The sequence below is a fragment of the Mauremys mutica genome, chromosome 2 (genome assembly GCF_020497125.1).
Source record: "Mauremys mutica isolate MM-2020 ecotype Southern chromosome 2, ASM2049712v1, whole genome shotgun sequence".
In the NCBI taxonomy this organism is placed as follows: Eukaryota; Metazoa; Chordata; order Testudines; family Geoemydidae; genus Mauremys; species Mauremys mutica.
The window spans coordinates 199,313,168-199,328,760 of record NC_059073.1 but is presented as its reverse complement, the minus strand read 5'-3'; the positions used below and the strand labels follow the sequence as shown (position 1 = coordinate 199,328,760).

The window sequence follows — 15,593 nt, the reverse complement described above, 5'->3', positions numbered from 1 at the left end:
GGCACCACTGACAGCACAGAAAGACAAGCCAGTCTGTTCACTTGCATCAGGGGATATATACGAGGACCCCAAGGACATGTCCATCTATATGGACTTGGAATCCCCAGTTCTGTTGGAACCTGTTCTGACCAGGAAGGTCTCCACACCATTGGTCCAGAGCATGCAAAATAGGGAGAGCCACTCACCAGTACAGTCTACCTATTGGGGCATAATAAGGCCTCTGGCACTGACAGCGCCCTCCATAGAATTTGAAACTGCCACTGCTTCTGAAAAGTCAGGTATTGGTAGGAGATCATCACCACTCCCATAGAGACAAAGGCTCAGTCCAGACAGAGGACCCAGAGTCTCATAGGCACCATCCTGATTTCATAAGAGCAATTGTGCACATGGAGACCAGTGGTACTCTCCTTCATGGTGACTGTCCCAATTTCCATTTGACCCCTCAACCTGGCCTTACTGGAGACCATCAGATCCATACATGCAATATCTTGAATCCAGATGATCCCATTGGGTACCTTCGTTTGCAGAGAAGATCTCGGACCTCCTCAAGAACTAGTGGAGGAAGAGGAGGAACTAGATCAGGCAGAACCACCAGCCCTGATGGGATTGTCATCTTCATCTACAGATGTGATGATTGTACTAGCCTCACCATTACTGCCTAGTGGTAACAGGCAACTTGAAGATTTACTGAGGAGGATTGCAAATGCATTCCATTCCTCATAAATTACTGGACATTTTCCAGAGACTGGTACCATTAACGAAGCCATCTTAAAATCAGCCAAGACCATCTGGCACACTCCAGCCACTTGTGCCCCCACTCCAAAAAGAATGGAGAAGTACTTTGTGCCATCTAAAAGGCAGAATTTTTATTTATATGCCCTGCTCTGAATTCATTAGTAGTACAAGCTGTTACTGAAAGAAGTAGACAGTGTCTACCCCCCTCTGATAAGGAAGCTAAATACTTAGACCTTTTTGGAAGAAAAATATTTACTTTGAATATACAGTTTCGCATAGCAAATTACCAAACCTTAATGTCAGAATATGATTTTATTAATTATATTAAGTTTGAGGAATTCACTAGTTCCCACAAAAAGATAGGCTGCAATTCCAAGCACTCATTGAGGGTAAATTGCTAGCCAGATCATCCCTTCAAGCCTCAGTTGATGCAGCAGATAACATCCTTGATGGCAACTTCTGTGGTCATGCGTTGGGTGTTTGTGCTACTGTCCCCCTCCAGGTTCTGACTACCCCAGTCCCAGTCGACTGCGTCACAGGCACCACCAGCCAAGACGCAATTTTGAAGATTTGGTCGAGGGTCTGATCGACCTCCCCCGACAACTAGCGTATATTACACAACCTACCCAGATGTTTGGCCACCGACTATGGCCATTTTACCAAGAGTGGGCATCCGTCACCACAGATCACTGGGTAGTGGAGATAGGACATTCTAGTTATATCATCCCCTTCATCTCCATCCCACCTACCTATCTGTCGTCCCCGTCCCTCTTCAGGGACCCTTCTCACGAGCATCTTCTATGACAAGAAGTAAACTTGTACAGCTAGGTACTGTGGGACATGTTCCAGTACAACATAGGGAAGTGGTTCTATTCCCACTACTTCTTGACTCAAAAGAAACATGGAGGATGGAGACCCATTTTAGATCTCAGAAAACTCAACAAATTTGTACGTACCCACAGTTCAGGATGGTCACGCCGGCGTCAATAATTCCAGTGCTGAAAGAAGGGGACTGGTTTTCAGCCCTCAACCTACAAGATGCGTATTTTCATATCGCTATACACCCTGCACACAGACGATTCCTACGGTTCACAGTAGGGAGAGACGACTTCCAATACAGAGTGTTACCATTCGGACTCTTGACAGCTCAGCGAGTCTTTACCAAAACCCAGGCTGTAGTAGCAGCGCACCTACACAGACAAGGACTTATGATGTTCCCATACTTAGATGATTGTCTCTTGAAGGGTTGTACTAAAGCAGACACTTTTCCATACCCGAAGGTTACAAATAAATGAGAAGAAATCTACTCTACTTCCAGTTCAACAACTAGAATTCATCGGAGCTTACCTAGACTTGATAGAAGCCAAAGCTTCATTACTGATGACCAGATTCTCCACAATGACCACTGTCCTGTTGGTAGTCACAATCAGTCTAAGGGGCTCTGCACGCACTTGTCTATAACTATTAGGACACACGGCAGCTTCTATCTTTGTGGTCAAGCACACATGACTACACATGCGCTGTCGCCAGGGATGGCTGAGCACAGTCTACATACCGCGCAAGCACAGTCTAAACAGACTCCTGTCACCACCACCAAAAGTCATACAATCACTACAATGGTGGCTAAACCCACACAGTGTGTGTGCGGAGTTCCATTTCACCAAGACCCAGCATCCATCCTGATCATTACAGGTGCCTCACTGATTGGATTGGGTGCACACTTGAACCAACACACAATCCAAGGGAAATGGTCTCCTGCAGAGTCGTTATTACACATCAATCTACTCAAATTACGAGCAGTTCAAAACATGTGCCAACATTTCCTACCGATAAGAAACAAATCGGTAAGAGTAATGACAGACAGCGTAGCCTGTATGTTCTATATAAACAGACAAGGAGGCGCTTGATCTCGTTCCCTGTGCACAGAAGCCATAACATTATAGAACTGGGGCATTATCCACAATATTACCATTACTGTGTCGTACCTCCCGGGCCAAAAGAACACGATGGCAGACACGTTGAGCAGACAGTTTTCCCAAGAACATGAATGGGGGTCACCACACATTGATCTGTTTGCAACATCACAAAACTGCAAATGTCCAAGCTTTTGCTCATGAGCAGGACTAGGACCGCAATCACTAGGAGATGCCTTTGTCATTCGGTGGAACACGCCCCTCCTGTATGCATTCCCACCGATACCGTTATTATCCAGAGTGATACACAAGATACGGATCGACAGAGCCTCGATCATACCGATGGCTCCGATATGGCCCAGACAGAGGTGGTTTCCATACCTGAACAGCATGGCGCTTTGACCCCGGACACCCTTCCTCTCTGTCAGGATCTTTTCTCTCATGACGAGGGTCATGTTCTTCACCCGAATCTAGGAAAACTCCACCTGAAGGCCTGGCTCCTCCATGGCTCCATCACGACAAATTAACCTGTTTGGAAGAGGCTAAAAAGGTGGTGTTAAACAGCAGGAAACTTATCATGTATACCATTTACCTCCATAAATGAAAGAGGTTCTCTTCATGGTGTCACGACAGACACATACCGGCACTTACAGCACCAATACATTTGATTTAGGAGTACATGTTGCATTAGAAACTCATGAGGCTATCTATTAGTTAACTTAAGGTGCACCTTGCAGCCATAGCTACTTTTCACAACAAAATAGATGCACAAAGGCTGAAAACCACCTGATTACAAAATGCTTCCTCGCAGGTATTCAGAACATGTACCTGAAATCTGCAACCCTACACCAGCATGGGACCTAAAACTAGACCTCAGAAGCCTTACCAGAGCCCTTTTCAAACCACTTGCTACCTGTTCTCTACTACATGTATCAATGAAGATAGAATTCCTGGTGGAGAAATCTTTGGATCCATCTGTGTCTCAGTGGTGCCAAATACTCTGATGAAGAAGAAGATACAATTTATTGTTCTAAAAGAGAGCTAGATGACGCAGACCATGATCCTGAGTTTTCACCAGATGAGCACATGGGGAGTGGCTTCTGTCTCTTCCCCTTCTGATGATGCTCCGCAGTTCTGTGACCTGGTGGATCGCATGACATCTGCATTGAATTTACCTTCAGTAGTAGTGGAGGAAACTCCAAGAATAGGATGTCATTACCAATTCTCCATGGTCTGCTGCAGCCTGTTCAGACTGTTAGAGCCACCCCTTCCCCTTGTTAGCCTATTTCCAAGACAGCAGACAAATTATATCAAATACTCTCGGGGGGCAGGGGGGTTGTATTTTCATACACATTCTATATATAATTTGTTGGTGCCTGCTGCCAGCAATGGTTGAGGTCTGGAGAAGCATATTCTATTCCTGCTGATAGAGAGGGGAAAGAAGATTGATTCCCTGGGAAGAAATGTGTTCTCTTCTTCCACTGTTAGTACTAGGGTGGCAAATTATTAAGCAGTTATGACTCACTATCAGTTCCACCTATGGGAAATGATGCTATTGTTTGTACAGGATTTGCCAGATAATAAAAGGATGTTGGCAAATGTGATCCAAATGGAGGGTCAAAATGTGGCTAAGTATGCTCTCAGGGTTTTGTTTGACACCTTGGCCTCTAGTTACTCAGATGAGACATGCTTGGCTTTGCTCCTCTCTTCTGACTGTGGATACTAGAATTAAGGTGGAAGATCTCCCCTTTTATAGGGATGGTCTTGTCAGTGAAAAGACATGAATGACTGGAAAAGCTAAAGGATGCAAGATCAATGTTCTGTTCTTTAGGCTTGATTCCTTCTACTCTTTCTTCCCATTATTAGAGACAGTATTATCCATAGACTTCCTTGATTTATTTCTTGTCAAATCAAAGAAGACATCAGCAGGCTGTGACTTTCCAGAGCCACCGGAAGAAGTCGTCTTTCAAATCAAGTCCTAAATCTCAACGATCTACTTCCTCCCTGTCTTCTTCATTGAACACCAAGCCTCAGATTTGATGTGAGGATTGAGAACCAATCAGCAAGGATCCTTCCCTTCCTCTGTTTGGAGACAGGCTAGTCCATTTTTATCAGCAAATGGAGGTTTATTATGTCCCTGAAATTACAGAAAAGGGCTATTGTATTCAGTATGAGAAACTACGCACTTTCAGTTTCCCCTACCTTTTCCTTTTCAGGGAACCCTCTCACAACGCTATTCTACTTTCAGAAGTGCAGAAATTGCTCTGATAAGGGCTATCAGGGAGGTGTCCAAATACCTTGAGAAGTCAGGGGTTTTATTCTAGATACTTCGTAGTACAGGAGAAGAATGCAGGGGGTGGATGGAGGAAGGAGTTTAATCCAATTTTAGATTTTAAGAAACTTGAACAAATGTTTAGATGCTTTGGTTCTGTATGTTAATTCTAGCCTTCATAATCCGTTCATTTTAACTGTGGTTTAGTTTGCGACTCTTAAACAGAAGGATGCATAGTCTCATATTTCTGTCAGACAGTCATCAAAAGTACCTTTGTTTTGTGGTGGCAGGATGCCATTTCCAGTACAAGGTGCTCCCATTTTGCCTGTCCACAGCACCAAGAGTATTGTACAAATTGCCTCTCTGTGGTAGTGGCTCAGCTGAGAAAGCAAGGTATTTTTGTTTACCTATATCATACAGATGATTGACTGTTGAAGGCTGCTGTTGACAAAAATCTATTAAGCCACATCACTTATACAATCACCCTTTTTTTTCAGACCCGGAACTACTACTGAATGTCAAGTTGAATCCGTTGATCTCAACATTTTATTCTTAGGTGCCATATTGGACTCAGAAAAGCCTTTTTACCACAGGACAGGTTTTTTAAATAGTGCAGTATATTTTAAACTTTCAAATATGTCAGAACTCAAAGTAACTTTCTTTCTGAGTCTCATGGGTGCTACTACTTAAGTGAATCTCCTTGAGCATCTTGGAATTAGGCCAGTGCATCATTGGATATAGAGATTTGGCTCTAGAGACCTGAGACCATCTGCAAACGTTAGTCAACATTTCTTGAAATGTTCCGGACTCGCTGATGTGGTAGGGATTCAGAGCTAATGTCCTCAGAGACTTCCAGTTCAGTCCCCCTTCGCCATCAGTGAGGGTAACTTCAGATGTGTCAAACAATGGTTGGGGGGATAGGCACGTCTGTATCATCATACAGTTTGAAGATCACTGGGTTTCTTAGTAGAGGGGCTTGCACATAAACATGTTGGAGTTAAGAGAAACTTTGGCCCTCACGTTGTTCCTCCCTCACATACATGGGAAGGTTGTTCAAACAACAAATGGGGGTGCTCACTCCGTTAATACCATAGAAATATGCGGCCTGTGACGACTTACCAGAATTTGTGGAGTGGCCCCCCCTCCAGCAAAAATTGTTGCGCACCTCTGCTTCAGGGGCTGATGCTAGATTTGATAGAGTAGTTTTTCAGTTTCTATTAAATTCAGGCTCTGGTTCCTCCAGGCTGTTTTCAGCATTACTTATCAAACTACTCATAAGTGGGAATATGCAGAACTACTCAAAGCAGAAATTAAGGTCAGTTCAGTGTTCTTTGAGCTTGCTCTGCATACTCATACGTCCCCTCTCCCCCATCTTTTTGTTCTGTATTTCTGGCTTGGTGGTGGAAAGAGATGAAGTGGTAGAGGGCACTGTGCCTCCTTATATAGCCTTGCTTCAGAACATTCAGGGATGCTGGGTTTGGGGAGGGGACTAAGAGCACAAGCACTTTAGCAGACACTGCTTGGAGATGGTTCTCCCCGTTAAGCATCTTTGTGCGGCACACTACGTATAAGTGGAATATGCAGAACCATCTTGAAGAACTCTGGTTACAAATAAGTAACCTTCATTTCCTGAAATTGATGGATTTTTTTTCTACTGAAGGGCTAAATTTTTGTGGATACAATATGGTACAGTTAATAAACTTAAAATATATTCCAGTTTGAGGTGTTACTAGTTCCAGCAGTATCCCCTGTTTTAAATGTAGGGAATATCACTGATACAGGGTAAAAACTCTACATTTTGAACATATTGTAAATGTTCCCACTGTAGTTTCTTTTGAGTTTTCTAAAATATCTAAAATTTGACTAGTGATTTTAATCCTTAAATTAAGGATCATCCATCTGATTTAATATTTTGCTTTAATTCCAGAGGGAAGTTTGCAGTGGTGAAGAAGTGTGTCAAGAAAGATACAGAAAAGGAGTTTGCAGCCAAATTCATGCGAAAAAGAAGAAAGGGCCAAGACTGTCGAATGGAAATAATCCATGAGATAGCTGTTCTTGAGTTGGCACAACGCAACCTTTGGGTCATTAATTTACATGAAGTTTATGAGACTGCAACAGAGATGATCTTAGTTCTGGAATAGTAAGTACTAATCTCATATTGTGGGATCTTACACTTTTTTCCCGTGTGTGTGTGTGTGTGTGTGTGTGTGTGTGTGTGTAAGAGACATATTCCCACACTAATTTCCTGAATTATTTGCTGAAAGTGAAAAATCTAAATAATGTGCACCCAAAAGACAAGAATTTTGAAAACTGATATTTCCCTGCTGAGTTGCTATAATCACCTGTTTTTTGGATCTGGACGAAAGAATGATGAATCAGGAATCTCAAGTAGTTTGTGGGATCAAGTGACTATTGTGGACTATATCAATTTCCCTAACCTAGTTGAATTTATAATTTATTTGTAATAGGTTACCCTGTTTGTAATATACTTTTAGCTGTGTGGTCATGATATACATTATTTCATTAGAAAAATGAATATCATGTGAAGACACAAGACAGTAGATTCTCTCTCCTGGTAGAAATTGGGGTGGAAGGTTCCAGACATGTGCCTGCATTTTTCCCTGTGCTGACAGCTGCCATTGAGTGCCCCTGCTTATAGCGATGTACTTTTAACCACTGCCTTACAGCATTATTGCAGACAGGATCCTAGAGAGAGCTGAAACTTCAATTATTTTTCTCTGTCAAGTGGAAATATGAACCTCTTACAGAAAAGATTTATTCATTGGATCTGCAAATCCATTTGGAGTCTCTGCCTCTTTCTTGCTAGTCAGACTGAACTAAAAGCTAGTCTGAAGGAAGAAGTTAGCAATGGCACTGTGCTTCAACTACAGCTTCCAGTTTGTATTCTGCCACTGAAGATACATGGCATCTTGAAGCCCTCCTATTGGAACAGATATTGCTGATGTCCTATTTGTAGTGTGTCTTCTGCACTGGATTGTTCTGCTAATAAGACTGTTTGTTTTTTCCTGTGCACCAGAATAGAAGGCAGGTTTTGTGGTTAAGGCCCTAGGCTGGGACTCTGAGATCTGGATTCAATTTCCTGCCCTGCTACAGACTTCAAGTGACTTTCCTAATGTCACACAATTTCTCTGAGCCTTAGTTTCCCTTTCTGTAAATTGGGGGTAAAATATGTGTTCTCCCCGTGCTCCCTAGAAATTTTATCTGTTTAGACTGTAAACCCCTCAATGCTGGGGCTGTTACTACATGTATATACCCCACTTAGCAAAACAGAGTCTAAATCTCCATTAAATTCTCCATCGGCTACTTTAGTACAAATAATAAAAATGCCTTCTGTTTATGCTCTTCCAGTAGGCTTATTCTAGCTGAACCAATGCTAGCTAAATAATTTGTGGTCTGGCAGTTCAGTCAAAATTTTACTTCTTCTGTCAGACAGTTCTAGCTCCTTATCTTCTTAAACACTAGATCAAGCAGTTTCAAACATAAGAATTCTTTAAAATGACTCTTGTCACCTTGACGCTCAAGACAACTTCTAGTCTTTAGCTTTCTGGGCAAAAGTGAGAGCAGCTGCTTCAACAATTTTTTAAGATGGCTTGTCTGGCAGGAACAAAAGTCTGGGTTTCAACAGTACCCTATTGAGAGAGAACCTATCAGAAGTGTGGGCGGGGAAGTTCAGGATCAGACCAGTCTGAGTAACTTGAGACTCCTTTCATCTGCCCATTCTTCTTCCCTTTTTTCCACTTCTCTCCCCTCCCCACAAAAAAAAATAAAATAAAAACCAAAGTTTCACAAGATGAATCTGCAGTGGCTGGAGCCTTTTTAGTCCTGAGTCTTTAATTATGTTAAAATGTCCATAGATCACTGCCAAAAAGGTGATGAAATAAATACTTGTTGCGGCTAAACTGCAAGAGTTATGGTTTCTCCCAAGCCTCTTGTGCCTCTAAATGTTCGTTAAATGACTAGGAGAGAATAGTTATGGTGCTGGCAGTTCAGAAGCCATTTACGTTTATCTGTTATTAGTATAACTCATTGCCTGCCTTGGTGAGAAGCCTGGTGTTCACGTTTCTCAGATTCTTGTTCTCATAGGCTAGAATGTAGATTATATGAAATTGTGTTCAGGACCTTACACTTACCCATCCCCATACATCTGAGAAGCCCAATTAAATGGAAGAGAGGCTGTAGAAGATTAATAGGGATTTGTTTTTAAAATAAATAGTACCCTACAGTAGAACCTCAGAGTTACGAACACCAGTTATGAACTGAGTAGTTAACCAGACATCTCATTTGCAATCAGAAGTATGCAATCAGGCACCAACGGAGACCAAAAAAAGCAAATACATACAGTACAGTACTGTGTTAAACATAAACTACTAAAAAAAGGTAAAGTAGCATTTTTCTACTGCATAGTAAAGTGTCAAATCTGTATTAAGTCAATGTTCAGTTGTAAACTTTTGAAAGAACAACCGTGTTTTGTTCAGAATTATGAACATTTCAGAGTTAACCTCCATTCCCAAAATGTTCGTAATTCTGAGGTTCTGCTGTAGAATCTCATTATAATAGATATTTTCTAAAAAATGTCAACTCTTTACTTGCACTACAGTATGTAGATTGTCTATGGATTGTAATTGAGTGAGGTATAGAAAACTGGAATGGTGTCTGTATTTAGCTTATTGCCAGTGATACTTAAACAAAATAGCTAGTTTCAAAATTTGAATCCAACAGAGATGTGATGTATACTTAGACACCAAATCCAGAAGTAAACAATTGGGTTTTTTTGTGACACATGTAATACAGAACTACTGGGTTTTTAATAGGAGGAGTTAATACTTCATTACACATACAAAGCACATTTAGGATTGTAAACCAGAAAAACACACTTCCACTGACTTCAGCAAATATATCTGGACACTTTTCTAATGTCAGCATGTTCCAGTGGCATGTTGAAACAAAACTGGTCTGAGTGTTAGTAAACTTATGACCTTCTGGATTCAGGGGATTAATAAACATACAGTTTAGACTGCAAACCCTTTTTAGGGCAGAGTACTGTCTCTATACACTCTTGTACAGCATGTAGCAAAATGTGGCACCCCGATCTTAATTGGGGTGGTTGGACACTACAGGGGGTCCCTGGTATACATCGGGGTTGTATTCTTGAAAAGGGCGACAGATACCGAAATGGTGGATACTGGGGAATTTTTCCCGATAAGAAATAATGGCCTGCCCTACCTTGCCTCTTCCTGCCCAATTCTGCCACCTCCTCTGAATGTGCCCTGTCCCTGCTCCTTCCCCTCCCTCCCAGTGCCTTCCGCATACTGGGGAAGAGCTGTTTCGCGGTGTGCAGGAGGCGCTGGGAGGGAGGGAAGGAGTTGATTGGCGGCCTACAGGGCCAGTGGCAGACGGGAGGCACTGTCAGATGCTGGCTGCCGGTGGCTGCTAAGCACCCACAGAAAAAACACACAAAAAGTGAAGCAACGGATATGCGGATTGGGACTGATGTGAATCAGAACACTTTCCCCCATTGATGAGTAACAGATATGTGAAACAAGAGATGAAAGGGAGACATGTACCAGGAAACTCTTGTACTGCAGTAAATACAAAAAAATCCACAGTATTATATATATGAATAAATCCTTGTATTAAGTGGTGATTTAAATTGTTTTCTGAGGGAAGAATATTTAGGAAATAGTCTAAAAAACAGTGCTATCTCTGTCATCTACTAATACTTTTGCAATGTCTTTGAAGGATGGGAGAGGGAGACTTTGTCCATATCTATAAATCCATCCTTCCTTAAGTGGTTTTCAACAGCATTTTTTAACGCAAATAACAAGTTAGTTATTTTCATCAAGATATTTATAATGCACTTGTTGACATGATGCATAGGTGCACATTTATGCCTAACATGATTTAAATAGGATGTAATTAGTTTGTCTAATCCAGAAAAAATAGATTTGAGGTGGTATAAATATAAATGTCTAGTCCACTTGCTTTATGGTGGTGGCCAAAGTGTGACCTGTTGCTGCATAGTATTTCAACTTTCACGAGGATCCCAACAAAGTACCTAGTGCAGCTAGCTGTGAACATGTAGCATGAAAAATCTAATATTGTTTCAAGTTTAAAAGTAATAGGGTTCACCAGAGTGGAAATAATGGTATACCGTTTTCATATTTCCATGTGGGATCTTCTACCAATGGGTACAAAGTAAACTGACACTCCCTCCTCTGCGGGTCTTTTTTTACGTGGAAAGCAAGGCTATTCTAGCAGTGGATAGTTTGACTTCTATCAGATCTAGTTTTCTAGTACAAAAGTTGAACTGAAGCAAATTGTGTTCACTTTGGCCCCAAATTGCTACTCATGTCTTCCTTGGATGTCACTCCTGCCAGTTTATCATATCCGTTTACACATTGACACATGACTACCCTTATAACTATTGTAAGGGGTCCTTCTGTCTTCTCAAATGAAGAGCTCTGTGTAAGCTCGAAAGCTTGTCTCTTTCACCAACAGAAGCTGATCCAATAAAATATTACCTCACCCACCTTGTCTCTCTAATATCCTGGGACCAACACAGCTGCAACAACACTGCATGCAAACAGATAGTGACAGCTAGGCTTAACTGCAGCCATTAAGTTCCAGTCAGGAGCTTCAGATTAATCACTGTGTAGCTTACACATCAGAATAGTTTGGCTACGCTGTACCAGAAATAGTAATGTTATGCCAATTGTATGTTATGTCAGTATGGAAATGAAACTTTCTAATTACAATACTCTGAATTATATGGCTCCTCTGGGTATATCTCTGCTACTTCACGTTACTGTCTCTCTAAACAACTGATTTTCTAGAAAATAATGTATAGAAAATATTTTTTGATATACTAGGTTGTGTTGGCTGTATTTAGACTAAACTTCTCAGACCAAGAACAGTCAATATGTGCCTTATGTAGTATGAAGTACAGTCTCAGCACTTCATGAAGAATAAAATGAATTCATGAGACTGTATCTTTTTGCGGTGCAATACACATGAAGACTGTTCTTTGATATTAACCTGTGCATGATATTATGAATTCATTAAAGTTTAATGACAAAATTTGCATTGTTTTAAGACACTGATAGTTACATGACTATAAAAGATGTCATTTTTGTATAATTGGTCCTAAACACACCTGTGAATTCTGGCCTCAAATGCCGTCTTACATTTTTAACTCTATTTTTAAAGAAGTCAAAAGTAAATAAAATATCCCTTGTAGATAAAGTACAAGATTTTTTAAACTTAAAAGGAAATCCACTTTTCTACAAAGTATCTTGTAGAGCTATTTAACATTTGAAACTGCAGATTCCTTTTTTCTTTCTTGTGCTTGCAAGGACTCCAGTAGAAATATAAAATAAGTATGACACTCATGCAGCATGGTATTTAGCTTCCTCCTTATGTAATTTGTGGGAAGAAAATAAATTCAGTACTTTTTTCACTTAAAAACAAGGCATACTGCCATAGAACTGAAAACTTCCTGTGTGCAAAAAATAACCTACTACAATAAATATGTACTACCTACAATAGAAGGTGACTTTTTTATTTCCAATACAGGAAACCAGGTAACAGTTGCCTTGGATATAGGGGTTCCCAAATGTGGTATGCCTGCCCCTGGGGGTATGAGACACATCTCTGGGGGGTACGTGGGAGAAATTGTGCAACAGTGGATTTTACTTATTTATTTATTTATTTACATTTTCCTAATAGGCTACTCAGGCGAAGCTTTAAAATTCTGAGGGAATTTGTTATATAAAATACGGTAGTTAATTTGCTTCAAGATGTACCAATGAGAACACAGATATACAGAGATGCTGACGTACAGAGCCCTCACCTCCAGTCACCAAACAGTGTGAGTTCAGTTGTCCAGCAACTATCCAGTCTAACTGAGTTCAGAACTTAGTCAGGGTTTTTTTTGGTTGTATATGTCACAATATAAATAGTGAAATATGGACAGATGGCTAAAGGCAAGTAGTGTTAAGATGAACACACAAAGTATCAGTAATGAGACGGGTAGGGGTACGCGAGCAGATGTTAGATTTCTAAGGGGGTACGCAATAAGAAATGTTTGGGAACCTCTGCTCTAATATAATAGGATCATAATGTTCTTCCGCATCCTTAGTGGAAAGTCCAAGCGGAAGAGGAACTATAACATATCTTCACTGGTACTATAAGTTAAGCAGTAGCTGATGCTGCCTCCTTTATCTGATTAGCAAACTACATGAAGTGGCAGTTAAGGTTGAGGCAGGATACATTTCATCCATGCAAAACTTTAAGAATGGAAATAAGTTGTATGTTCTTTTCTACCTTCATACAGTCTACAACAATATTGACAACTAACATGAAAACTACTCCATAAGGCTTTCACTTCTACTTCCAGCAGGAATAGAGAAATGTCGGTTGTGTGTTGGGGGATGGGAATTGATATATGACTAATGTGCCAGTCACCAGTGTCCTGATGTTGGTATTTGGTCCCTGACCAAAATTTAGTTGTTTAGTAAAAATAGCAGGAGTATCTAAAAAGCTATTTCCCCCCCCCCTCCCCTTTAAGCCCTCAATAGTCTCATGGACGCCTGTAATCTGTCCCTGATTTTTTCTAAAAATATCACGTGTGTGTGTGGACAAAGAGAGCGATGCTGGGGCTTGCAGCTGCTCTAGCCCTGCTGTTGTTCCTGTACGTGAGGTTGCAAAGGAGGAGATAGTGTGTAAGATGCAAAGGATCCAGAAGAAGCTTTAACAGACCAAATGCCACCTTTAATTTAACCCCTGCTGACCCCTGCTGCTCCAGCGCCGGGAGGATGACCCAATCCCAGCTGCTGCTCTGGTGGGCCTGGGGACTGCTGCCCTAGAAGTAGTCCTGGAGGTCCTAGAAATTCAAATAATCTGTGACAGAATTTTATCCTTAATCATGATAATCTAGACCAGGGATCGGCAACCTCTGGCACGCGGCTCGCCAGGGTAAGCACCCTGGCGGGCCAGGCCAGTTTGTTTACCTGCTGCATTGGCAGGTTCGGCTGATGGCGGCTCCCACTGTCCGCGGTTCGCTGTCTGAGGCCAGTGGGGGAGGCGGGAAGCGACGCAGGCAAGGGATGTGCTGGCCACGGCTTCCTGCCTCCCCCATTGGCCTGGGACGGCGAACCCGTGGGAGTGCCAGTGGGAGCCGCGATCAGCCGAACCTGCCGACGCGGCAGGTAAACAAACTGGCCTGTCCCGGTGAGATACGTGCCAGAGGTTGCCGACCCCTGATCTAGTCTAATCACCTGCACATCGCAGAGCGCAGAACCTCACTCTCCTGTAGTAGGCCTTTATCCTCTAGCTGAGTTACTGAAGACCTTTAATCTTGACTCAAAGACTTAAAGTTACACCATTTACTCTAGTTCAAACCAGTGGGTGAGCCATGCCCCACGCTGCAGAGGAAGGTGTATCCTCTTACTTGATTTTCCTCCCATCAACATTAGAATCAGGTATGGCGATTACATGAGCATCTCCCAGCCGTCTTTCCCAGATTCCTAGTTTAGAGGTCTTTTAATCAATTGTGCCAATTTTCATCTCAGAAGTCTACTTCTGTCCCTACGGTCCTCTGTCTGTGAATGCCTCCCAATGGTCAATGCCCTCCTTACAGCACCATTGCCTGAGCAGTCTGTTGATTATCATAATCTTGTCTCGCCTTTGCTCTCCTCTAGGGACAGATAGAAAGCCACTGAAGATTACCTGAGCCTCCATTTCTTTAAGCATCTTCCCCAGCCTGGCGCCATCTTCCCTGATGCATCCCAGTGAGAATCTAGCAGTATCACTTATTCCAGTGTGAAGGACAATAAGTGGATTCTTTCCTACTCCCATTAAGGTCCTCTTCAGCCTCAGATCCAAATTCCATATCTTAGCTTCCGGCAGACAGCACACCCTTCAGTTTTCTTAAGTCTTTTCAGCTCTGGCGATAGCCTTGTTGCCCTTCTTAATAGGGAGTCCCAATCACATAGACCTGTCTTTTCCAGGTGTTGGTGTAATTCTCCGGCCTTCCCCATTCTGGCTGCAAGTCATCTTGTCCTCTTCTTAGAGTCATTCTCTATCCTCCTGGGGCTCCAAACTCTGGCTACCTCCATTGACTCTTCCCCTCTTCTTTTAGGACTAGTCACTCTTCTCTTCTTCCTTGCCTTCCCATCTTCTGTTACTGCTTGTATGTCTCCTTCATTTTGCACCTCAGCAAACCCGTTCCTCAGCTCTATTTCTCCTTCACTAGTCAGTCTTTTTTTCTGCCTTATTCTCATAATCACATGCTTCCACTGGCCACTTTCCTCATCCAGTACTTTACCCTCACAGTTGAGTTCTTTACATAATTTCATTAATAAAATTACTTAATTGATCAAGACTGAAAATCCGTAATGGCAGATGTGTCAGGGAATGGAGGAAAACAAGACATATGCTTTGATTTTTTTGGCTCACTTTACTCACTAAAGTTCTGGAGCTACTTGGTGAGTTCTGTGCGCTGACCTGCGATTTAGAGGTATGCCATCTTAGCTGTTAAAATCTTGTTGACATTGGATCAGTTATTCATTTTGGAATGTTGCCTTCCAAAAGGGAAATTGTAACACCAGGTCAAGAGCTCTCTTTAGGGTGATGCCTGATCGGACAGGAAACAG

General features: G+C 42.0%; 1 protein-coding gene across 1 annotated transcript in view; it reads left to right on the top strand.

Moving 5' to 3' along the window:
- Positions 1-15,593, top strand: part of STK17A (serine/threonine kinase 17a) — a 49,344-nt gene that overhangs the window by 10,781 nt on the left and 22,970 nt on the right. Inside the window, exon 2 of the mRNA XM_045007583.1 lies at positions 6,848-7,060. Within this exon, the coding sequence (XP_044863518.1) occupies positions 6,848-7,060 (213 nt within the window). The remainder of the gene's footprint in view (positions 1-6,847; positions 7,061-15,593) is intronic.